Here is a 24,218-nt window from a genome sequence, read left to right as displayed (position 1 = left end):
ACAAAACAGCACAGAAGATGACCCATACATACAGGAAACAATGACAAGTACAGGCTGCTCTCAGTGTAGCAGGGGTGACAATTTATGAACCAGGTCAACTCCAAAAAGTAATTTCAGCTTGCTTGCCAAGCAGAGTTTCTGCATGTACCCAGATGTAATTTCTACAGGAACTATTATGCTCTTCTACCCCTTATATTTGCTTCAGTGCAAAGAAAGTATTATTTTATCAGAAGTACTTAGTGACTATTACTAAACAAAAATGCAGGTCAGCTGGTTAAAACTGAGTTTCAGAGCAAAGAAATGTCCTTAAGGTACCATGCAATATCTGTTTAAAGAAGTGTGAGAACTAAATAATGAACGGCAGGAATTAAAACTGTAATGAAGACATGTAAGAGCGGGTTAATGTTCCAAGAATTTTTTTATTATTAGCCAGCCACAGCAAAAGCCAGTAGTAATTAGCTTTAGACAAAAACAATTACCAAGCACTCTAATAACTGCATTTTTTTTTTATCTGAAGGAAATTAACTTTTTCTTTATGTAATTTTTAAAACCTGAATTACCTCTACAAATGGACAAGAGGATATATTGACTATAAAACAATGACACACAGTGTAACAATTTCTCATCACTCTTCTTTTGGCTCTTGTTGCACAGGCTTACGGTTTGAAATCCAACACAGCTTCATCTAGCTAACACTAGTACTGTTTTCATCAGTTTAAACACTCTCTGTATCTTGGGGCACTTTCTGAATGAACTAATGCTTCTAAGATCTGGCCAGAAAGATCAGACATCTATTTTTGGTAAACCAACAGCAGGGTCAATCAGTCTCCCCACTACCAGTCTCACAGGGTGTAGACTGAGGGCTAAAAACTCAAACAGGAATTTGATGGCAGTGAGGTATCACAATAAACAAATTCTGCCTTTAAAACTGATGCTGGCAGTAACAGAAGATACTGTTTGAGACCCCCCTTTCCCCAAAACAGGAGTAGAACCCTACAGTGACACTGAAAATGCAAGGGATGCTGATTAGACAAGGATCTCCTGCCACGCTACCTAGCAGGTGACTTCACAACTTCTTTGTTGCTACCATCATCTAGGGCCTGGCTGGAGAATGCATATGCTTTATCTCCTGATGGTTACCACTTGCTGAAATGTCATGGGGAGCTGAGAGATCAAGCTGTTCTAAATAGAGTGCAGCCTGGGATCAATGTTGGACTAAAAAAGCGTGTTTTACAGGTACATCTGCACTCACTGCTTTCCTCATGTTGGGATGCAACTAAGGATCACAACTGCTGCACAGACACTGGGAAAATAGTGAGTGAAATGGCACACTTTTCAGCATCATTGCACACCACTGACAAATCCTGCTAGGACACTAGCAAATGCACATTCTCTTCATGACTGCAAATAGTGCACAGCTTCACATTTTAGGTGCCAGCTGTTTTTCAACAATAATTTTATTTGAACAAGCATTTTTAAAGAATTCTAAGACTCACATACAGAAAATACAACAGGTGTATGTGCACTGCAACACAGAGATTGACTGCTCCCTATGTACACACACGAGGTCTCTGAAGTATTTCACTCATGAACAAATAGTGACACATTTGAGACAACATGGGAATTAATCACTGAAGGCAGGTGGGGCTGGGCATTGTATGCTGAAGCCAACACTAGGGCACCCACACTGCCATTCGAATTGAATCCAAGTAGCTTCCACCTAACACATATTTAGAAACTAGAATGAGACCTCCAGGTCATTGTGTAAGTATGACTAGAAATGCCATGGATTATTTCTTGTGACTCTGTCATCTTTTGACTATCCTCCTTCCTCATTAACTCCAACACAACCTACTTTCTGAATATATTTCAGACTTAAAGCTGCAAGTCTGAACAGATGGTTTTACAGCAATAGGTTACAAGATTCTTGACAGCTGTTTCATATAATCCTTAGCAGGCACCAACTGAGTGTATTTCTGTTCGGTATTGTTAAAGTTGCTTACTATTTTTAGAGTTGCACCCAAAGAGCCACTAATTTAGAACTAAGAGCAATTTCATCTTCTTTTTCCTTTTACTGAACCTCAATTTAATATCTAAGAAAGACTGTCAGTCATAGGCTGAAATTGTTTCTGCACAACTAAGTTACAGACAATTTTGCGAACCAAATACATGATTAAGAAAAAAAAGAGTTGATTTTGAACAAATCAATGGCAATCCTAAAAGCTTCTGAAGTCAGGAATGTTTGCCTTTAACATAGACTTAATTCCCTTTTAGTAAACAATAATGTAATTTGTAAATCCTTTCTGTGCTTCAGAGTTATATGGTGTATCAATTATGTTCAAGTATTTGCGACATGACTCCACAATTGGCAAGATTCAATGGTTGGTTTAGTTGTCTTCAAAGTTGTACACATTTGGGAGAGAAAATGGGAGTGGTACACACCTTGTCCAAGGACGGAGAAGCTTTGCAATGACAAAAAAAAAATTGCCTTCTACACACTGAAGCAGCAGAAACAGGACTAGCACTGCCACTAGCCTCCAGCTGACATGCTAACAAGAACCCCAAGCTATAGCAGCACTCAGAGAAGGCTGTTCATTCTAAAAGAAGATGACATAATGTGCTCTGCACAATCACTGTAGGTTCTTCTGCTCAAAAGTCTTGCAGAGTTTGACAGAAGCCTGTGACTCAAGTTTTACAACAAACAAGCAAAATACCAACCACCTCCTCCCAACCTCTTCCTAGCAATGTAGACAAGAAACAGCAACCCTGCCTTACAACGATATTTTCCCAAGAAAAAACAAGAGCCAAGGTTTATGTGTCCAGACTGAAAAAAAAAAAAAAAGCCTTCTCATCCTAGCGGATCATTTCTTTATTGTCTTTTTGTTCCAAATTGCTACCTTCTTGAGCTCGTGGGGAGTATAAGCTGCACCATCACACATTAAGAACTAGGGAAGTAAGAAGCACAGTGTGAATGTAGGGAACTCCTTATTAGCCCTTTTATGTGAAGCTGCACGCACTTCCCATCAAGCTTGGTTCTGATGCCTCACTTCCCTATCTGTGTCAGAGCTGACTTGTTTATCGACATAGTTAAACATTCACAGCATCCACCCCATTCCCATATTTTGTAATTGAACATCACTTGGCATTTAGCTTGCCTCAGGGACTCCTAACAATTTTTGTGGATTCTATGTAGTATTTTTATTAAATGTCATAGAGCTTTTCTGCTGTCCAAGAACATACAATCAATCAATGCAGCTTTCATGCTTCTCAGATTTTGCTTTTTAACCAGTCCTTTCAATTGTCAGAGCTTTACTAGAGATGATGGGCAGCCAGTGCCATGCTGAAACAAGACAACTTGAAACATGACGAATGGGAAGTTTGTCTGCAGAGAAATCAGGCATCAATGAAGAGTGAGTCACAGGGACTTTTTAAAAGAAGTACTACCAGTTTAGAAAATACTTACCTGAAACATCTCATAATGATCATTGCTAGTTATGATCATACCAGAGCTGTTATTATTTATCTTCTTCAGTAACATTAACATAATGTGATTCTATCACTGCTTTTATAGTGGTAGATATGCATGATGGTACTGTCCCTTTATTTGTGGTACACCAACCTTTTTTCTTTTCCTATATAAGTATTTTCAAGAAAGGCTAAGTGAGTAGATGTAACAACATTACCTTATGCTAGTAGAAACATTTACAAGGAAGAAAAAAATGAAACAGTTACCAAAAATTTGCAGCTAATAGGCAAGGAAAACTAAAAATTCACTGCAGGGGTAGAGCTACCTGCAAAAGTCTCAAACCTAACTTGATGTTCTCTAAAAAATCCAGATTCTAATAGCTCAGTTTGATTCTCACAAGCCAAACTTTAAGAAAATCCTTCCTCGTTCGAGTCCAGCTTTATCTAAGCCGGGAATAATGGGTAAAAGTGGGGAAAAGTAAGTGTTTTCCTGGAAAGTTTATTTTAATACAGTAATAAGTAATGACATAGTGTAATACCCCAAGCTTTGCTGCTCCAAGGACAAGCAACAACACCATTTGTACTGTTGCATATTGTCACAAATACCAGTACAAACAGATTAAAAACGTACTGAAACTCATTTGAGCCATATTTCTCACTGGAAGTGATTTGGTTTAGGTGATCTATAGGATGGTACAAAATCAAGTTAAAAAGCAGAAATGCAGGCTGGATGGCTACATCTTCCTTTATCCACCACTGCAACCAATTATCTGGTACCCTGGCATGTATGTTACACTAAAAGAATATTTAGATAGCACAGTGTAGTTCTTTGCAGTGCTCGTTAGGCTTTGCAAAGTGTTACTTTGAGATAATGTAGCACTTTTGAACCTCAGGATGATACTCTGCAGAATACATATCTTAATTACGGGCAGCTGCTCACTACCAGGCATAACATGCCTAAGTACTTTAAAGTCATCATCAAATTATATCTGGAGTATAATTCACACCATGTTTTACACTCTTCTTGCCTTGACCCAGAATTTCCAGGAAGTTGCTGTACCTTATTATTGTTCCCTGTAGCCGATTAATTTTCTTATTTAATTCAGCAATGATACTGTGCAGCTCTGTGATTTGTTCCTCATAGCGTAGTGTTGTTCTCTCCTGCACATCTTCATGCTCTCTCATTAGGTGGGATTGTTCACTCTAAAGCAGAGAAGTAAGGAACAGAAAAGGTCTTATGAATAATTGCACAGAGATCAGATAAAACGAAAAAGTGCACGAGTAATGGTTTTCAAAGTAACACTGCCTTAGCAAAAGAAAAGGACAGATGCAAAATACTGACAGGTACACAAAGGTATGCAATTACAAGATTTTAGGAGCTGGAAGACTACACAGTGTACTTTTTTTTTTTTTTTTTTTTCCCTAAGGGGGAAAAGTTGCCTTTCCAACAAAAGTATAAAGGTTTTTTTTTTTTTTTTTTTTTTTTTTCCCTAAGGGGGAAAAGTTGCCTTTCCAACTTGAACAAAAAACACCATTTGCAGCTCAAAATAGCTATAAATAAGATCTCATCTTTGGATCCATAAGGTTCATGATGCATCATGAATCTTCAAGGATCTTACCAATGTGGTCTGAATTTGAACAAGTCCTAAGGTAGAAAACACATTATTATAAAGAAAAGTAATCACACTTCAAAGTTATGACTTCTCCTCTAGTATGAGTATCTGTTTTTATTAGTTAATATAGCATGTTTTTATTATTTGAATCTTCTACAATAAAATGGTTATTATTTGTACAATTAAAAGGCTACACTGGCTGCTTGTTTTTTATACATATCACAAAGTCTTGCTTTTCCTTTCCAACAGAACTTTAAATACAGCCTCTCTGGCTTAATCTTCGTGCCAGCAAGCATTCTACTTCAATTACAGCAAACAATTTACAATCCAACAGTTCATGCAGATTGAAGTTATGCTTAGTAGTGGCTGGAAAGAGCGAGATTTAACTTTTTGCTTCTGACCCCGTGCAGTAAACAGTGAAGCCTCTATGTGCCCAAGACTGTCAATAAAAGATTATGCAAGGTAAAATCCTGGTAGCATTCTAAAGGCTACAATTTACTGTAACGCATGAGGTCCTCCAACATCTATATTTGGTGGTTTTTTTTCAATTCAAGACAACATTCTATGCAGAGGGAACTCAGCCCCTTATATCATAAATAATAAAATTATACCCAAACAAGCACGGATACCAGAGTTTTCACAGCTTGCCCTCACATTTTTTGGCAACTAACACTCAAAACTTGAGAACACCACCTACATAAAAGACTGACTGAAAAGGAAAACTTACACTGAGCTTCAGTAACGTTTTCCTTTCAAATAACATTTATTTTAATATTTTTAAGTTCCAGGAATATGCACTTTGCAGTGTAACCGAGACATTAGTCCATCCTTCCACGGACTACAACAAAACTGTTTCTTACAACAGCTGGAGTCAAAAGCACTTTCACCTACACTAACACAAACAGACCATACCTTTACACTGAAGAGAAGAGCAAATAGTCATTATTTTAGGACAATAACAATGTTCACTTGGCTTTTAAGACTGACGTGGTTCTACATGTATACCATGACTAATGTAGGATCACTCCACAACTTAATTCTCATGTTTCCGTATCTTTAGATCATAGCTGGCTCAAGAATGACCACAATTTTCAAAATGAAGAAATAACACAGAAAAAATGTTTTTTAAAAGCCTTAGAACAGATTTAAATGAAATAAAGACTTACTTATTGTGCCTTTCTGTCCTTGTTTGAGCCAGAATGAAGCCAATTTTCTTTTCTCTTTCAGAAAACTCTTTCCTAGCAGCAAGTTTTCCAGCTAGTGAACTGATAACACTGTAATGTTCATATTACTGTTGAGACACCCATGTCACTTTGCTCTATTTGTTGAACCTGCAGCCTCAGATGCTAAGGCAGCAGGGGAGTTTTATCTGCAGCCCTCCTGTAGAGAGGAGTGGACTAGACAGACAGTAAAATTGATTGAAGTCTTCCATTCCATTTATCTACATAAGCTTGGTATAAGATCAGGGACTAGGGCAGTCAATCCCTTCCTGCTTCTTCTCCCCTTCTCTTCCGTCCATGGCTGGTGTCCAGGGAGGACTCCATCCATCCATCACCCTTGATCCCCAGGCCTGTGCATTCCTGACCCTCCTCACTCTCCCCTCAGCTCCTGTCTGCTTTGCTGCTTTCTCCAGCAGCTCTGGGACATTTCAGAACTGCTCCCAGCTCAGGAGATGCTGTGGAAGCTACTGGGGGTAAGGGGAGGCAAGAGGCTTTTGCACATTCCTGAACACATTTGTATATATTTGGCCATATTTTCTTTTATCATCAGTATTTAATTACAGCTGTGTAGTTTAGTCTTCAATCTAGAAAGTCTCTCTCTTCAATTCTCTCTTTCCTTCCCTACCTGGATGGGAGAGAGAGGAGATCAAGAGCATTGTTGTCTCTGGTTTAATTGCCAATCCTGAGTCAAACCGTGACAATTTCTCAAGCTAAATTTGTTCTGACACACATTAATACCCACAAACACTACCTAAACATTATCCAGATCAATTATGTGCACTGTTTTGCTTTTTTTCTTTTAAACAAAAGGGATGTTTCAGATGGAGTGCATAATTACTATTTTCAGACAATAAATAAAAACACTGACAACAATTTCTTGTCTTTCTAAGCTGTGCACTGAAAAGCAAAATTTGTGTACCTTGACTGAATATATATGAGACTTTTGCTAACGGACCTCAGCCACACTGCCAGATATGCTCTGTCCTTTCTCCAGCCATTTCTCATTGACCATTTTTCAGGATAACCCACATTTCGTGATAGACATGTTTTGTGAATAACAAGCAGTCTGGCAATATAAGACAACAGCTTCACATCAGAGTTTTTAAAAGGGCTCTGGGGTTATCTTGGGCAAAAGTAACTGTAAAAGGCAGAAAGGAAACCTCTCTGAAAGACAAGACATGATACTAAAAGGCCTGCTGTGCCTTGCAGGGGGGGTTACAGTTATGTGTCCTAAGTTCTGGTCAGCCACCTCAACTAAAAATGGCAAGAGTATTTAAAAAAAAAAAAAAAAAGTAATATAATTCAGTATGAATCCCAAAATGCAGCACGGGAAAATTCCTCTGGTTATACAGGACTGGTCCTCATTATGGCACACTCATCTCAAAGCTTAAAAGGCAAAAGAAACAAATGCACGCTTTCTGAGATACTAAACCTGTTCATCACTCTTCAGTGTCTGTATCCCCTGAGTCTCAGAACAATCATCTGCCACCAGTTCCTATTTATTTCCAAGTTGTACACATTCAGTTCTTGCAATATTGCTTTTTTAAGATTACCTTACACTCCTTTCCTCATCCCTCTTCCAGCCTCATAGTTCTGATTTAAACCATTAAGAGCTCTAATTCTCTGAGAAAGCAAACACTGGGATAATCCACTGAGAGGCTGCAAAAGATGAGCAATTGGTGAGAAGTTTCCAGCACAGTTCTCAGTGGAAATGACCCTTGGCTGGCTTTTGGTACAAACCAAAAAGGTTATTTCAATTATAGTATAAATTAACAATTACTGGAAACACCTTTGTCTGACCCCTTGATGCTGGGAAACAACAAAAGCAAGAAGAATATGGGGGAGAAGGATGATAAGAGAAAATATTTTACCCCAAGGATATTGTCTCAACACAGGATTCCACTGCCTATTAATGTATGCAAATTCCTAGAGCAAGAAGCTCTACTAGTGCAAACCTTTATGCTCCATTTGCAGTGTTCAATCAGACGACAGGAAAAAACCCACCAGCAGCAGCACTCAGGAGGAGATTCCCCTGTGCCTCAGGCCCTACAGAGACAAACCCCGGCTATGGCATTCTTCACCAAGAGTACAAGTCATCACCTGAGTGAGCTACAATGCTAAACCTGTCTAACAGGCTCACAGGAGTAAAAAACCACTTTGCTCAACTAAGACAGTATTTTAATTTGAGAGGAGTGGCAGACTTTGAAGCAGCAATCCACTAATCTAATTTTAAGTATAAATACAAGTCCATCGTGCCAAAGACTCAATCATAAAAAATGCATGGTCAGAATTATTTGGCAGCATATTCTGTGTATTCTTAACATGGACTAATCTGTGTGAGAGAAGGACATCACACAACTGAACAAGTAATTTCAACATTCATCTAAACACCATGCATTTCTATTTTAAGTTATTTTGTTAAATGAGAAACTAAAGCCTTCCTGTGAATTTCACATGTTCTTATGTGCCTACAGAGTGTTGGTTTCACTCTTACACTGAAATTCTGTTCTCTCTCTCTGTCCCTCCATATATTCTGAATAACCAAAGGAATGGTAAAGAATTATTACTGCAGACTTACTGCTGTGTGATACAGGATCCAGAATGATGCAGCAGTCTTTGTTACCCTGTGACTACAACTATTATGAAATTCCAAAATTAGAAGGACAAAGCAGTAAGAATGAGAGAGCAGGACTGCCCTGTGAAAAAAAGATGAAATTATAAAATGTAATAAGTAAAATGTCTATTCTTGTTGTATTTGCTGAAATTTTTAATGTTATTAAATCTTATGTTTTATCATAAAACTGCAAACCTCACAGTCACAGGATGTAGGACATGTCAAGAATGTAGATGGATTAGAAAGAAGATTAGATAAACTCATGGAGAATAGGACCATAGAGGACTATTAAATGTGATGCAGACTTCTGCTCACAGTTGTTGGCAGAAAGATGGGGGAGTATGAAGGAGGATAAGTCTCTGTATGGATTTCTTATGCTCTCCATTCCGACTCCTGTTATTTATCATTATCAAAGCCAGGATACTGTGCCAGACAGTGCTAGTAAAAAGCACTACTTTTCTTCTCATGACCAAAGAAAGATTTTTTGGAAGAAGACTTCAGCAGTGTTTGACCGGTGTTTTACAACAAATTTCATTCAAGAGATTACTTGAATGCCAAACTGCATTCTGATACAAAGACAGAGCCAAGGAGATCTGCTGTCCTACTGAAATAGTAGAGGGATGTAGGCAAATACTATAGTAGGTCTCTATAGACTGCATTTTTGGAAATAAGCATGATATAACCAGTAATCAATGACATCCCTTAACAAAATTGTAAGCAGGGCTATCCAACTATCTTTCTTCACAATTTGTCATCTATGGACTTGAATTGTGGTTCCCCAAATCCACTTCCCTCTGCAAATCACTAATCTTTTCTTCCAAAGCCTCTCACATGCCTCATGAAAGGATGAGAAAGGTATTACCAAATGTATGTTAAAAGCTGTTTGTTCCAGAGAGGACTTCCTACGCCAGCTGAAATGAAACATGCACTGCCTTTGTAAGTACAGTCCAGATGCAGAATAGAGATTTAATGCTGACACACTAGCATCTGAATATGGTTATGCAGAACCTCTAACACCTCTTACTTAATTTATGCCTTCCGAACCTTTGATTCATATCAGTGAGGAAGAAATCCCTTAGACAGAGGTTGTTGTAGAAAAAACTATACAATATGATACATGATGCAATTTTGATGAAAATCTGTGTTGTGGGAGAAAATGTTCAAAAAATTATGGTAAATGGAGCATTTACTTGGAAGTCATGCAGTTAGGAAAAGAAGAAAAGGTAAAGCATTTTCACTACAGTGTGTCTCATTGTTTAAATATAGCGAACATCTTGAATAGATGAGTTGTGCTTATTTAATGGCCTTTTCCTTAAGAATGACTTTATTTCATTTAATAATCACTAACGTAAATGTCTATCTACTTGAGACCTTTTAAAAATGTGAAAAGAATGAAATAATTAAAACTTTATAGAAATTAATTTAAAAGCTTGGTTGTTTTATTTTGTTTTGGTTGTGGTTTTTTTGGGGGTTCTTTGTTTTTTAAAGCTTGCATGCTTTCAGATATTTTGTTCTTGTGTTATTCACAGTTCAGGTAGCAGTTGTGACTACACTTCTGTTCACAAGCACACAACCAAAGATCATGGGCATTACCAGATCATCAGAAATTAAAAACTGAGCACTACACACAACCCATCAAACCATCCTATGCTAACAAAACACATATGAATTGGGATTAAGGAGTGATTCCAGTAATCATCAGTAGTGACTCATTACTGCATGGAACACCTATAAGGCTGCGAGATTTTATTTTTATATATACATATATATATATATACACACACACGTATATATACATAAAAACCTGGAAACACAACTAAAACACTAACAAAACCCTGTGGTTAGCACAAGACCTTGCAGAGTTATAAATAACAATGAAATCAGTGTTGTCATGCAGAATGATGTGGATCGTTTGGACACACAGGATCCATCTGACTGTTCAATGACTGTCAAATGCAGCCTCATTATTGCAGTAGAAATTAGTAAAAGTTATCTGGATTACAGCTGATGATTGATGTTAATTCTCAGCATGGCTTTGCCTCACCCATCCAGGGGAATAAAAACACTACAATGTTTCATATTTCTGGATATTGCATTGATGGTCTGCAATAGGAGTATCACTGATAAGCCCAAAAGACTTAAAGGCAGCTGTAAAGAAAAAGGAAAGCTGACAAAGGCCTCGATTTTAAATAACTCACAGATAGAAGCCCTTACCAAAATGCACTTAAGACTCTTAAATTCACAAAATGGCAGAGTGGCTGAGGCTGACAAGGACCTCTGGAGGTCATTCATCCAACCCTTTCCCCAACTCAAGGAGGGTTAGGTAGCTTGAGTAATTGCTTTGAGCAACCTGGTCTATTGGGAGGCGTTCCTGCCCAAGCAGGGGGGTTGGATCTAGATCATCTTTAAGGTCCCTTCCAATTCCAACCACTTCGTGATTCTATGATTTATCTTAATCTGAAAAGAGTATTTTTAAATACTGTGAAAGCATTAGAGTTCACACTCTACTCTCATTTTATCACTTGGCTTTCCACTGACTGGTGTCCACAAGAGATACACACAAACTGGCTTACTAGAAGATAGACTGAGATCACAAATCACTTCCCATGTACCAGCAAAGCACTGCCAGTTGTCAATAGCTTTTGATGAGTGTTAATTTGTGTTTGAATCTGACCCAAGCGTGGAAGGCTCTGCAATCATTTACCTAATCCACTAAGAACATACCGCAGTTTTTATGTTCAAAGAAGTCTCTGTTTATGTTGGCTTCAAAACCAAACAAATCTAATTATTTCTTGGTATTTTTAGAAGAATGTCATCAGCACATGAAACTTTAGCAACTATGTCTCTTGCGGTCTTGAAATTCTTTTCGCTTGTGACATTATTCAGGTATTTTACCCTCTCCCCATATACCGTATTTCTCTTCAAAGAACAAGGACAACATGAAATGAAGTACCATCTTCAGAGTCTTGAACTATTGCTCACCTGGGCTTTTGCCAATTTCTTTTCCAACAGGTCACGCTCCCTTTCTGTTTGTTGTAGACGTTTATTAAGCTCCACTATGTCTCCCTTTAGTGATGCCAGGGCTGCTAAATGAAGCTATAAGACAAAAGAAAAGATACATATTAAGCATTAAACAAGCTACGTAGTAGCATCTGAAAGAAGATATAGCACTATAGAATAGCTACAATAGCTGTGGATTTTTACAGTATTTAACAGGACCTTCAATATAACAAAATTCTAAAAGAAATCCACATGCTGCTGTATACTTTTCACATATAATTCTCCTCAGAAAGCATATTATAAGAATAAAGAAAATCAAGTGTAATACAGATGGAAATGTGTAGATTAGTTGTAACATTAGCTTAACAGGAAGTAGTTTGAGTCTTGTGTTATAAAATCTTACATTAAACATTAGCTCAGATTTGTACTATATAAGGTTTATCATGTTTTGATGTCTTTAAACACACAGACGTTATTGGTTTGGTGAAGGGAATAATTCCATGCACAGGATAGGTTTTATTTTGCAACTAAAGCTTACTTCACTTTGAGTTACTGCTCTGTAGTTGTTGTTCTCTTCAGTCCCACGTCACTAAGTTTCAGTGATTGCAATCTACTGAAGCCACACATGAAGAGTCTGAACAGTTTTTCTTTCTGCACTAGATCCTTTTGATAAAAGATAGATTCTACATTTAACTGATAGTATGTGGAAATAATAGCAGACTAGGATAGCTAACATAATCTAGCTAACATAACATTAGCTACAAAAATTAGAAATCAAGAATAATTCTTAAAAGAATGCTATGTTTTTAACTCATTTACACCCTCTTCCTGTTCTTAAATATCCCATTCACTGTTACACTGAAGGCATCAGCTAGAATTCAACACTCAGTATTGACAAGTACAGCCACAAGGTCCAGGAGGAAAACTAGCCACTAATACTGAAGTTTTCCTTTGTAGTAGTAAAGAAACAACTCAGAAGTGACCTTTCACACTAGATCAAGTCACACAGCAAACACTACCCTACTGCCAGGATTCAGACTGAAACACAAACCCAAGTCCTCCAGCATTTTTCAGTCCTTCACTTTATTGGACAGGTCACTGTTAAGTTACTTTTCTTGTTCCATTTCCAGTCAATCTGCTAGTGAATCCTATCTTGATCGAAATTTTACCTCTACGACACTGCCAGCCAGCAAAATCATAGATGGTTTCGTGTTCTGATGTGTGAAAGTAGCTGTATGACAGCAGAAAGACAGCATTTAGCAACAGCTCGTTCACCTACAGTATTCCCACTCCTACATAAAAGGCCACCTCTGGCTCCAAGACAGAAGACATTCCAGGATGTCAATTCTGCAATTTTAGTTGTAGTGTAACAAGTTATGCTAGAAGCTCTGGACATCCTGATTTTTGAGTTCAGTTGAAAGCGTTTTCATGTCAGCTACAAAAATGTCTTACACGTGTGCAGTTTCAATTCAGTACAAAAATACACAATTCTGCACTGCAATAGGTTTAAGATTCTCGAGGCAGCCTCATTTTTCAATAGAAAAAACAGTAATCCGGGCCTGTTACAGCCATCTGCGACATAGCTTCTTTCAAGTACATATGCTGAAATCTCTTACTAAATCCAGAAGCATCCTGAGTACCTTTAAGTATTCTTGGCCTTCAGGAGAAGGCCTTTCTTCCTATCTTAAGAAACTATGCACTGGTTTTACAATGTGGAGAAACAAGAACCAGCATCATTGTAGCTATCTGTTCATTACTGACTTAAGATTTTCATGAAAGCTGTTGAACTTAAAAGCCAAGTTTCACCTTATTCCCTTAATAGAGTGGAAGTGTGGCAACAAAGCTCACCAGTTAGATCCCTCACCACACCTTTCAAATAATACATGAAAAAATGGCTACAATTCTCTAAATTTAATAAAATTATGCTACATGGTCAAGTAAGTATCATTCCCTTTCATACACTATAATTAAATGATCACCAGCTGTGGTTTTAATTAAATATCAGACCAATAAGGTCCATACACATAGCGCTATAATATAAACAGACACCATTAATTTAAAAATCTCAATGAAAAACAACTTGTTCTAAGGAACTAAGGAGATGGGACTTCCTATGGATTTGTCTTTCTCCTCTTCCCACAGCACAGTCACCTCAGCTATTCTTCATGTCCTCTAGCACACCCAAAGCTCAGTATGAAACAGCATGAATTGTGTCTAGTTTTACAGGAACACTTGTGCTTGGCCTGGCTGCTCCTGGAAAACAGAGGTATCCAATACAAGAGTAACATCAGCCTCCCCATTCCATACAGGGTTTCTCTTCTCCAAACAAGCAAAGGATTTCTTTATTAATTACAAGGACATTTTATTGCATCATTTACTATAGAAAATTATATTTTCCTTTACTAAATTGGACTCATCCAGTTTCCAAGCACTAATGAAACAATAATAAAACCTTGATGTTACTGAAATGGTAGACTAGACAACAGGAAGCTATCATACATGGAGGAAGGCTGTATGGGATACTCTCCACTTCCGTGCATGTACCCAGTGCACACGGCAGTAAGGCATATGCAAGTGGTGCCTCCAGGTACTTCTGAAATACATAATATGACTAACACATCTAGTGTAGCCGTGTATTCTTGGCAGAGTCAAACTTTCCTCCCCATTTCCTTAAAAAAGGTGGTACAAAGTATTGCTACATCTTCCCTTGAGGAGTGAGTGTTCCCAGGGGCCATGCCCCAGTATGTTTGTATAGTACACAGGGTGTGGGAACTGGAACACTGATACTTGGATATTGCTGTAATGCAAACAAGGAAACACCTGAGCAAAGAGCTACAGTCACCCCCAAAAAATTTATAATTCAAATCTAATAATCCAAACTATTAAAGTTGGAAAGATTAAATTTAAAAATTGGCTGTTAGTCAGTCACGACTGTAACTGCAGGATTGAATCACTATGGGATATGACAACTGAGAAAGGAGAATGGACGTAGCCATACGGCAACCTGTTTTTCTTCTCCCCTCAGCAAACAGTGATAACACAGTGATAAACAAGGCAGAAGTACTACCACTAACATTTGTAACAGACATTTATAGTTCAAGGTGTGCTCCCTCTTTATGGCATAAGGTTAGAAAATACACAAAAAACTCAGTAGTTTGTGAAAACACAGACACCACAAAGATTTCTGTTTGTGCAACATACAGGTCTTTACCTTTAACCAAGAGCTCCCAGAGAGAACTACTTCACACAGAGAAAACAGTTCCTTGACAAAGCCAGTTTTGTTCATAAACTTTGTACTGATACAAGACAGCTAGTATTGAATTCCATGAAGAAAAAAGCTCCTATGTGATGTTGATGGAGCTAAACCACCCAAAGGGATCAGACAAGAAAACCAGCTTGCTTCTTCACCATTATCCAAGGAAATAATAATTATTTCAGAAAATAAATTAGATACATTTTAAGAAAAAACGCATCACCTATTTTAACTTAGGAGCTACAATTTCTATTAAGTTTTTTGCCAAAACAACAGCAGGTTGCTTACTGATACATATACAAAGCACATTTTATAGCCAATACTACCCTTCCAGGTTTTTATGTATTAAATAGTTAACAATTATAATTTACTACTATATATTATTATTATTAATAGAAAATACTGTGCATAGCATGTGATCTTTAAAATGCAAACCAGTGTACAGCTAAGTTTCAAAAGATACAATAACTGAAATGAAACCAAAATGGCACCACAAGCTCAGAAAAGCAAGCTCCTGACCTATGTCACGGCCTCCTTTGTGACTAGTGTCTCTTCCCCATCTTATGTGTTTCTACAGAAAAACTCATACAGTACTGTAGACATGATTTAACAGGGTATGTTTTGCCCAGTGCTTTAAACAGTGCTTCTTGCACTGGGTTTTGTGAAATAGTCTATGTAGGTACAAATAAAATCAGTCAAGTTTCTCAAGAATTTTATGGAGAAAAGAATACAAAAGCAGATGGAATAGTAAAATTAACTGCATGCCAAAGAAGCAGGAAGCTACTGACATGTCCATACTACATATTGCTGGAAGGCCTCTGATGCCATGAACAGAACAAGAAGAAATATTATTATTATTAATAGAAAATACTGTGCATTGCATGTGATCTTTAAAATGCAAACCAGTGTACAGCTAAGTTTCAAAAGATACAATAACTGAAATGAAACCAAAATGGCACCACAAGCTCAGAAAAGCAAGCTCCTGACCTATGTCACGGCCTCCTTTGTGACTAGTGTCTCTTCCCCATCTTATGTGTTTCTACAGAAAAACTCATACAGTACTGTAGACATGATTTAACAGGGTATGTTTTGCCCAGTGCTTTAAACAGTGCTTCTTGCACTGGGTTTTGTGAAATAGTCTATGTAGGTACAAATAAAATCAGTCAAGTTTCTCAAGAATTTTATGGAGAAAAGAATACAAAAGCAGATGGAATAGTAAAATTAACTGCATGCCAAAGAAGCAGGAAGCTACTGACATGTCCATACTACATATTGCTGGAAGGCCTCTGATGCCATGAACAGAACAAGAAGAATATGGAAAGGACAATGTAGGAAGGTGCTGATAAAATGACAGGTTAAGGCTAACGATCTGAAAAGCATAAGAATTACTCCCATAGCCAGCATTTTCCCCTGCAATTGTGACCACCACTAAGTTTGATCAACATTTGAATTTTCCCTCCCTCTACTTGAACCAGACTAATTAAACTATACTGCAAAACTGGTTGTACTCACTGCATGCTTGCTATTTTCAACACAGAAAGCACAATAAAGACCTCAGCCCATCCTTCTCTGTGAAACTGAAGAGCTAATCTTATATTTCTCCTCTTGTTTTCTGTCTTCCTTGGCTGTAGTACTGCTGCACATCAACTTGGGAACAGGTGTTCAGAAGTGTAACCTCTCACATAACAAGTGCCCTGGTTTGAGCCAGGATAAAGCTACTTTTCCTTTTACTGATTTTTTTTTCCTTCAGTAACCTGGGACTGATAACACCAGAATGATCTAGATGGACCGCAAAACTGGCCACAGATACTTCATTCCATGTATCTACGTAAGCTCAGAGGAACGTCAGTGACCAGGGATATCAAGCCCCTTCCTGCTTCTTCTTCTGTTCTGCCCATGGCTGGATAAAACTCCACCAATTCACCACCTGGGACCTCCAGGCCCATGTATTCCTGACCCTCAGCTCCTGTCTGCTCTGCTGCTCTCTTTGGCAGCTCCAGAACTTTTTGGGACTGCTCGCAGCAGTACTTACAAGTAATACACATAGAGTGACTGTTACATAAATGTGTAGATACTCTGAAAATTTTTTATTCTCAGTCCAATTTTCATGACACCTTTTGCTGGCCACACTCCATGGAAGGTGCATTTTTATGGTCCAAGTGATTAAATAAACGTAAGTGAAGTCCACTTCTATGAATATACTGATGAGATGAAGTGGAAAAACTTAAAACCGTCTCCCAGAAACAATAACAGGACAGCTTGATATTCCCTAGGCAATTTCAGTTGTATGATCTCTAGAGCATAGCCCTGAAATATCACAGTCAATAGTCCTTTAAGTAATTACGTACGGCAAACTCTCAAATGACTAAAAAAGCCACACCTCTGAATTGCTGATGTGCCTCCAATGATGCCCTGAAGCTATACATTCAAAACAACTGTTATGTGCTAAAAAATGCCTACACATTTTGTGACTGACTTACAAAACTGACATTTTGTTACTGTGCTGCTGAAACAATTACTGCTATATTAGACAGTTACTTCATATGCTTGTGCAATACTAAACAAATGGTGTGCCAATACAAGCCAGGATGGAACCATCCAAATTCTAGAGAAATGAATACCAAATATTTCTAAGACATACTTTGTTTTAATTTGAAAATTCTGCAGAAGATGTGTTCAATATGTTTGCAGTATTTATAAACTATTTAAACTGTGTTTTGTTTTGTTTTTTTTGTTAAATTGCAAAATGACATTTGCAGGCACTTGTGAAACATAGAACCATAGAATGTCTTGGGTTAGAAGGGACCTCCAAAGGTCATCTAATCCAACCCCCCTACAATAAGCAGGGACATCTCACACTACAACTTAGTTAACAGTAAAAAGTGTGTGATAAATAAAATCTATTACAAATTTGTTAAAAAATTATATTCCAGAGAACAGGAACACTTTTAGAACATATTAGAAAAATAGGGGGAAAAAAAAAAAAAGTTGGGGTGCAACCACAGCCTATCTTTAAATAAAAATAAAAAACTAGTATTAATACACCATTACAAGCTACTGATGGCTTTGGTATGTCTAAACTAAGCAGGACTGGATCCTACTTCAGTGCCTACCCTCCTTGCAATGACTCTCAATACAATTAAAGCAAGGCAAATTATCTCTTTTTTAAAAAAAATTATTTTATTTTTAATCACTGTATTGACTAAAAGAGGAAACAGACATGTATTTTTCTACCTCCCCTTCTGCCCAACACAACTGTGGAAAATGAATGGAGAAGGGAAAAAACCATGACATTTCAAAACACGTCCTTACCCTTTGTAAAACTCAGGATGCCAAAACTCTTCTCTCTGTTCCTTTTCAGTTTGCAAGGACAAATGCTGAGGTGATGGGCATACCATTCTCCCCTTTAAGAAATAAAGGAGTGGAAAGCTAATCTCAAGAATGCACCTCACTCAACCCTCTGCATTTAGCATTAAGGGGACACACATTCTAGTACTGGACATAACAACGCCACAGATGGGGCATAAGCTAATCAGCCCCACCATTTTTTATATCACCTTAACTGGCTCCTACAACTTCAGTCTTCTGACTGAGAACAAATCAGATCTTTAAAAACAGAGATGACCATTTCAGAGCTATTTCCAGATACTATTAATTATACTAATTTAATAAATTATAAAAAGCATCCCTGTTGTTCTTGTGTTCTTTTTAAAACTTATTGACCGGTAAGTTATTTCTGATTTCCAAAGGTAAGACTGTCAACTACCAACAAAGCTGCACCTAGCGATACAAGGATCTGTGTCCAGTATGACACATATGATCTACTAGCACCGCAACTTTAGAGAAATAAATTTTTTGTTGCCAGGTCAAATCAGTGATCTACCAAATCCAGTATGCTATTTCTGCCATAAGCCACAATCCGATGCTTCAGCAAGGAAAAAAAACAACCAACCAACAGAAAACAACCCACCAAATTCCTCAGCTAAACTCCCTAGACTGTACTTGACCAATCATTTGAAATTTAAAAAAACCCATCTTTTCAGCTTTTTTTTCATCAGTTCATGCAATAACATACTTCATTAGAATCTCCTTTATGTAGCTTCTGAAACTAAACCTCTAACCCAACTTTTAAAAGCAGCTAAACAACTTTAGAGACCTGTGTTGTGGCAGCAAAACTCCCTGGATGAGCCTGTCTTTCCTTTACACAATACACTCAGTTCAGTTCTTAACTACTTCACTGAACCAAGGTTAGCTGCCTTTCTGAGACCTTCATATTCCCCTCCCTGCTTCTTTAACCTTAGGCCACCATGCCATGTCCTCTTCATAGGGCTTCTGATGGCTAGTGCTCCCAGAACCCTCTGCACCTTTAATTGCACCCACCATTTAGATGTTCTCCAGGGTGAGTGGAGAACAAGTGAAGAACTACCTGAGGTCTCCAGTTATCACCCAGCTTACAAGAAAGTAGTGTCTTTAAAAATATTTTTAGATACATAACATACTATATACAACTTACACACTGCTTACGGTTTACCAGGTAACTTCACACTCCCGGGTGTTCATCTGAGATTTGTCCATCCTACATTCACAGGTCAGTGTCTCCCTATTCCAGGTCAAATCTTAGCTCAAGCAACTGTCCCATTGTTGTTTTAGACAAATCTGAGTTGGTTTGCCTAGCTATCTTTACCAGCCAACAAGTTCAAAACTGGATGTGCAATTTTCCCAAGAGGAATTGAGTTCTTCATACTTAATACAAATCCCTAGACAGGAAAATTACCTATACTAATGTAACTCCAGTTCCTGCAGGAAACTTCCAATATTTCCCTGTTGTTACACGCCCTAAACCTCTGCAAAAGTAATCTTGATTTGACTCATAAGCAGCATACACTGCATTTTGGCATTTTAAGACTTCTCAGGTCCTGCATCTTTCATTGCCTCCTCCTTCTTACTACCTGGTCAATACACCAGGGAAAAGCTGGCTGATTTTACTGACAGCTTTGCAAATGGATAGCAAACTGTGGGAGACTTCGCATTTCTTCCTGTTGAGTTTTCCCACTACACTGGATGTTATTACTGAAACTGTAATTTCAACAAATTGGATAGAAAACCAACACCGTTGCAAAATACAGTCCTGATAAGGCTCTGTGATAAATCAGCTTTAAAGATGAGTATGTTACAAAGAAAAGGTCACAAACAAGACTGTTAGAGGAGTTTACTTGGCACAGAAAAAGCTGAAAAAACTTCTGCTTAGCTGGGTTTTACTATATCAGTAACTAGTATTTGGGTTTGTGGTTTGTTTTTTGTTTGTTTGTTTAGATAGATAGATAAACAACTAACCTCGATTCTTGATGAAACGTTAAATAAAGAAAAATCTCAAGCACACATTCTAAGTTCTATGCTAACAAACTCCTTTCCTTCTAAAAACAGTTCATAGGTCTACCCAAGTAAGTTCTTGCTCTCTATGGTATAACTCTCTTGAAATAAATCTCTTACTGCAGAATTGCACTTAAAACCTCTTTCTGGAAAAAGATGGGGGAAAAAAAGCATTAGTAAAAAACACGGGGATTTTTTCTGTGAGACCAAAGCAATGAGTTGGAGGACTGAGAAACTGAAAATGCCATCCATCGCTGTGTTGTCTCCAACTGGTATCAGTTCTTTGGCATGTTCCTATTTGGTGATAACTTTCAGAAAATTTTATGCAGTATTTCTGAATGATGTCTCAAACTCCCTTCTGATGTCAACTGCCTTTAGTAGAAAGCAGACAGCCCAGAAATACACCATTCACAAACCATATTTTAAAAATAAATTCATTTGCATGAATGTATTTTTCAAGCCACCATATGGCTTAAATTTTAAGCAATGAGATGTCCATTGTCCAACAACTGAAAAGGTGAAAATAAACATTGATAAATGTTTATTATCAATTGCACTGGCACAGACAGGTCTGCACAGATGCCACAGTTCACTCTGTTTATTGAATAGGAATTTATGCAGAGAGGTTTTTCAGTACTTCAGTCATATACGGATATATTATTACATTCAGCAGATATATTTTCATTTGTTGTACTTTTCAGTAATAATACAATATGGTATCTTTGTAGCACCAGGCACAGCAAGTGGCTTCATACTTTTTCAGCCATTTATTTAGTAGGCTTCTCCAAATATAAAATCAAGTAGCTGTAAAATTTCCAGAGAATCAAGTGTCTCTAACTATGACAAAACCATACCACGACATCTGAGGCAACTGGTGATTGCAATTTGTAAAGGTCATGTTCTGGTTTGAGCCAGGATGAAGCCAATTTTCCTTTTACTGATGTTTTTTTTCCTTCAGTAAGTTTTCTTTTAACTAGCATCAGAGCATTCCAACTAAGACTGGTAACAACTGGAATGTTTTTCTAACTGCTGGGGCTTCAAGGCTGCACCTTCACTCTGCCAGCTCAGACACTACGGGGAGATCCGTGACCCCCCCCCATAGGAGGCTGAGTTAGACAGACAGCAAAACTTTTTACTGATTTTTTTTTCCCCTCAGTAAGCTTTCTTTTAACTAGCATCAGTGTGTTCTAACTAAGGCTGATAAGAATGGAATGGTTTTTTTTAACTGCTGGGTCTTCAAGCTCATATCTTCACTCTGCCAGCTCAGACACAACGGGGAGATCTATGACCCTGCCGTAGGAGGCTGAGTTAGACAGACAGCACAACTGGCCAGAGATATTCCATTCCATAGATCTACAGAAGCTCAGAGGAAGGTCAGAGATCACAGAAGACAACTTCGTTCCTGCTTCTCCTTCCCTTCTCTTCCATCCATGGCCGGTGTCTGGGGAGGACTCTGTTCATCCATCACACCGACCCCCAGGCTCGAGCTCTCCTGACCCTCATCACTCTCTGCCTTCTCCAGCAGCAGCTCTGGGATTTCTTGGGACTGTTCCAGCTCAGGAGATGTTGTGGGAGTTGCTGGGGGTGGGGGGAGGCGAGAGGCTTTTGCACATATCTGAACATATTTGTATATAATTGTATATATTTTCTTATATTGTTAGTGTTTAATTAAAGCTGTGTAGTTTAGTTTTCAATCCAGCCAAGTCTCTCTCTTTATCTCTCTCTCCTCCCCTACCTGGGTGGAAGGGGGAGGAGATTGAGAGCATTGTTGTGGGACCTGAGTCAAACAGTGGCAGGTAGCATCGAAAGTAATTCAAAGATACAAGTAGCCAATAATTACAAACCTGTAACTAATTGGACTAAATGCCATACAAGAATATAACGGTTAGATTTTCAGCCCATTTTGCAACTGTGCACAAGTCATGGGTGGAAAAAGGTATCATAAGTTCAGATGCAGGGACTTGACAGATAAGCGTCAGTTCTTCAAGTGTGGATGCCTCTATATTCTTTTTTGAGTCATGAAAATTAAAAAACACAACACCCTTTTTTGTCAGGAAAAAGTGTTTTCTCAAATGTCAAAAATTTCTGCAAATGGAACAGCCATTTTCTAAGCCGACTACTATCTGTTTTGGTTAAGATTACTCATTTTATACGTTCTTATCTCTGCCATTTCTCTGAAAAAGAACAAAAGTGAAGATTTACGTTTTTTTTAGTGTCTACTGGACAATTTATCTTCACTCAAACAAATAACACACACTTAAAATTGAATTGCACTTAGAGAAATTACAGATGATTATAATGAGCAAAGTTGAAAGCTTCAGTCCAACAAAAATTAAAACCAGAAACGGCTCTAACATTTTGAGATTAATTCACATAGTATTCCCAACATTATGTGCCTGTCTCTACCAGGTTCACTTCTTATCTTGGTTGGACTCTGAATGCCAAATTCGACCCCATATTTCACCCATGCAATCCTATTAAATAAACAGGAGTTGCATGGATATTTATGAGTCCAAAGCACAGTTCCATGGAAAGTGCACATCCCATGAGATTACTATTTTCTCTTTGAGTGTAATTTTCTTTGCTTTAAATCATCAAATAATAACACAAAAAACCATTACTAATTCTCTAAGGAAGTCAGGACAGCACAGGAAGTTACTTCTAAAGCTATTAATAAAATATATACTTTATATTTGTATCATACAAATGCATGTGCACATATGCAAATATATAAAGAAAAATCAGGGGTCATGACAAGATGAAATTTATAATTTAAAGGCACTGTACATAACACACATCCCACTTAACACTTCAAAACATCTCCATCCTCCTTATGACCACTTTCACTAACATACACAAAAAAGAACTTGCTTTCAAGCACTAACTCGTACAGCTATAAATATACATCAGGTTCAGGAAATAAATCTTGTGCTCTCTGCTGCTTATATAGGAACATCAATCTTAAGAGGAACACAATACAGTACCTGCTTATCTTTTTAAAGTAAGGCAAATATTTTACTCATGTTAATTGTCCTGAGAGAAAAGGATCAACACTGCATTAATCCATTTAACACATGGCTTATTTTTCACCCCTGCACATTTCATGGACCCGAATGCTTACTGATACCAAAGCTAAAGCTACTCTTGTTCTTTCTTCATAGAGCATGTTCGTCACCCACACACCATTCTTGTTTGTATCTTTATTTAGCATATGGCTTATTACTAACAGAAATTCATAGAATGAAAGTAGAAGTTACTTTTTTCACATTCCGCTGCTTCACCACTCATATAACATGACACTTCACAATTCAGGTGAAGACTTACACTGCTGCATTATTTTATGCAGAAGAGAGTCTGTCCTGGTTTAATGCTGGGCTGGCAATTAAATGAATGACAGATGCTCTCTGTTAATCTCTCTCCTTCCCCTTATAGGGAAGAGACATAATAAGGCAGAGAGACTCTTACGGGTTGGAAACCAAACTACCCAGCTTCAATGAGACAGTAGTGATGAAAAGTAATTAAATATATACAAAAAGACACAAAAGCACTATCGCACTCTCCCCCACACCCCAATAATGCCCATGTCACCACTGAGGCTGCAGGGCAGGCCCTGAAATGTCCATGACTCAAGTCATGGAGTCAGTGGCAGATGGAAGATGGGATGCAAGAACACTGGGATGCAG

General features: G+C 37.9%; 1 protein-coding gene across 1 annotated transcript in view; it reads right to left on the bottom strand.

Moving 5' to 3' along the window:
* The window catches only part of MCC (mutated in colorectal cancers), a 167,376-nt gene that overhangs the window by 58,786 nt on the left and 84,372 nt on the right, over positions 1-24,218 (bottom strand). The window contains exons 2-3 of the mRNA XM_009998799.1: positions 11,895-12,008; positions 4,526-4,668 (exon numbers count right to left, since the gene is read on the bottom strand). Coding sequence (XP_009997101.1) covers positions 4,526-4,668; positions 11,895-12,008 — 257 coding nt within the window. The remainder of the gene's footprint in view (positions 1-4,525; positions 4,669-11,894; positions 12,009-24,218) is intronic.

The sequence above is a fragment of the Chaetura pelagica genome, unplaced genomic scaffold, assembly GCF_000747805.2.
Source record: "Chaetura pelagica isolate M959 unplaced genomic scaffold, ChaPel_1.0 scaffold306, whole genome shotgun sequence".
NCBI lineage: Eukaryota > Metazoa > Chordata > Aves > Apodiformes > Apodidae > Chaetura > Chaetura pelagica.
Note: the sequence above shows the minus strand (reverse complement) of the source record. Positions and strands in the feature narration are given on the sequence as shown.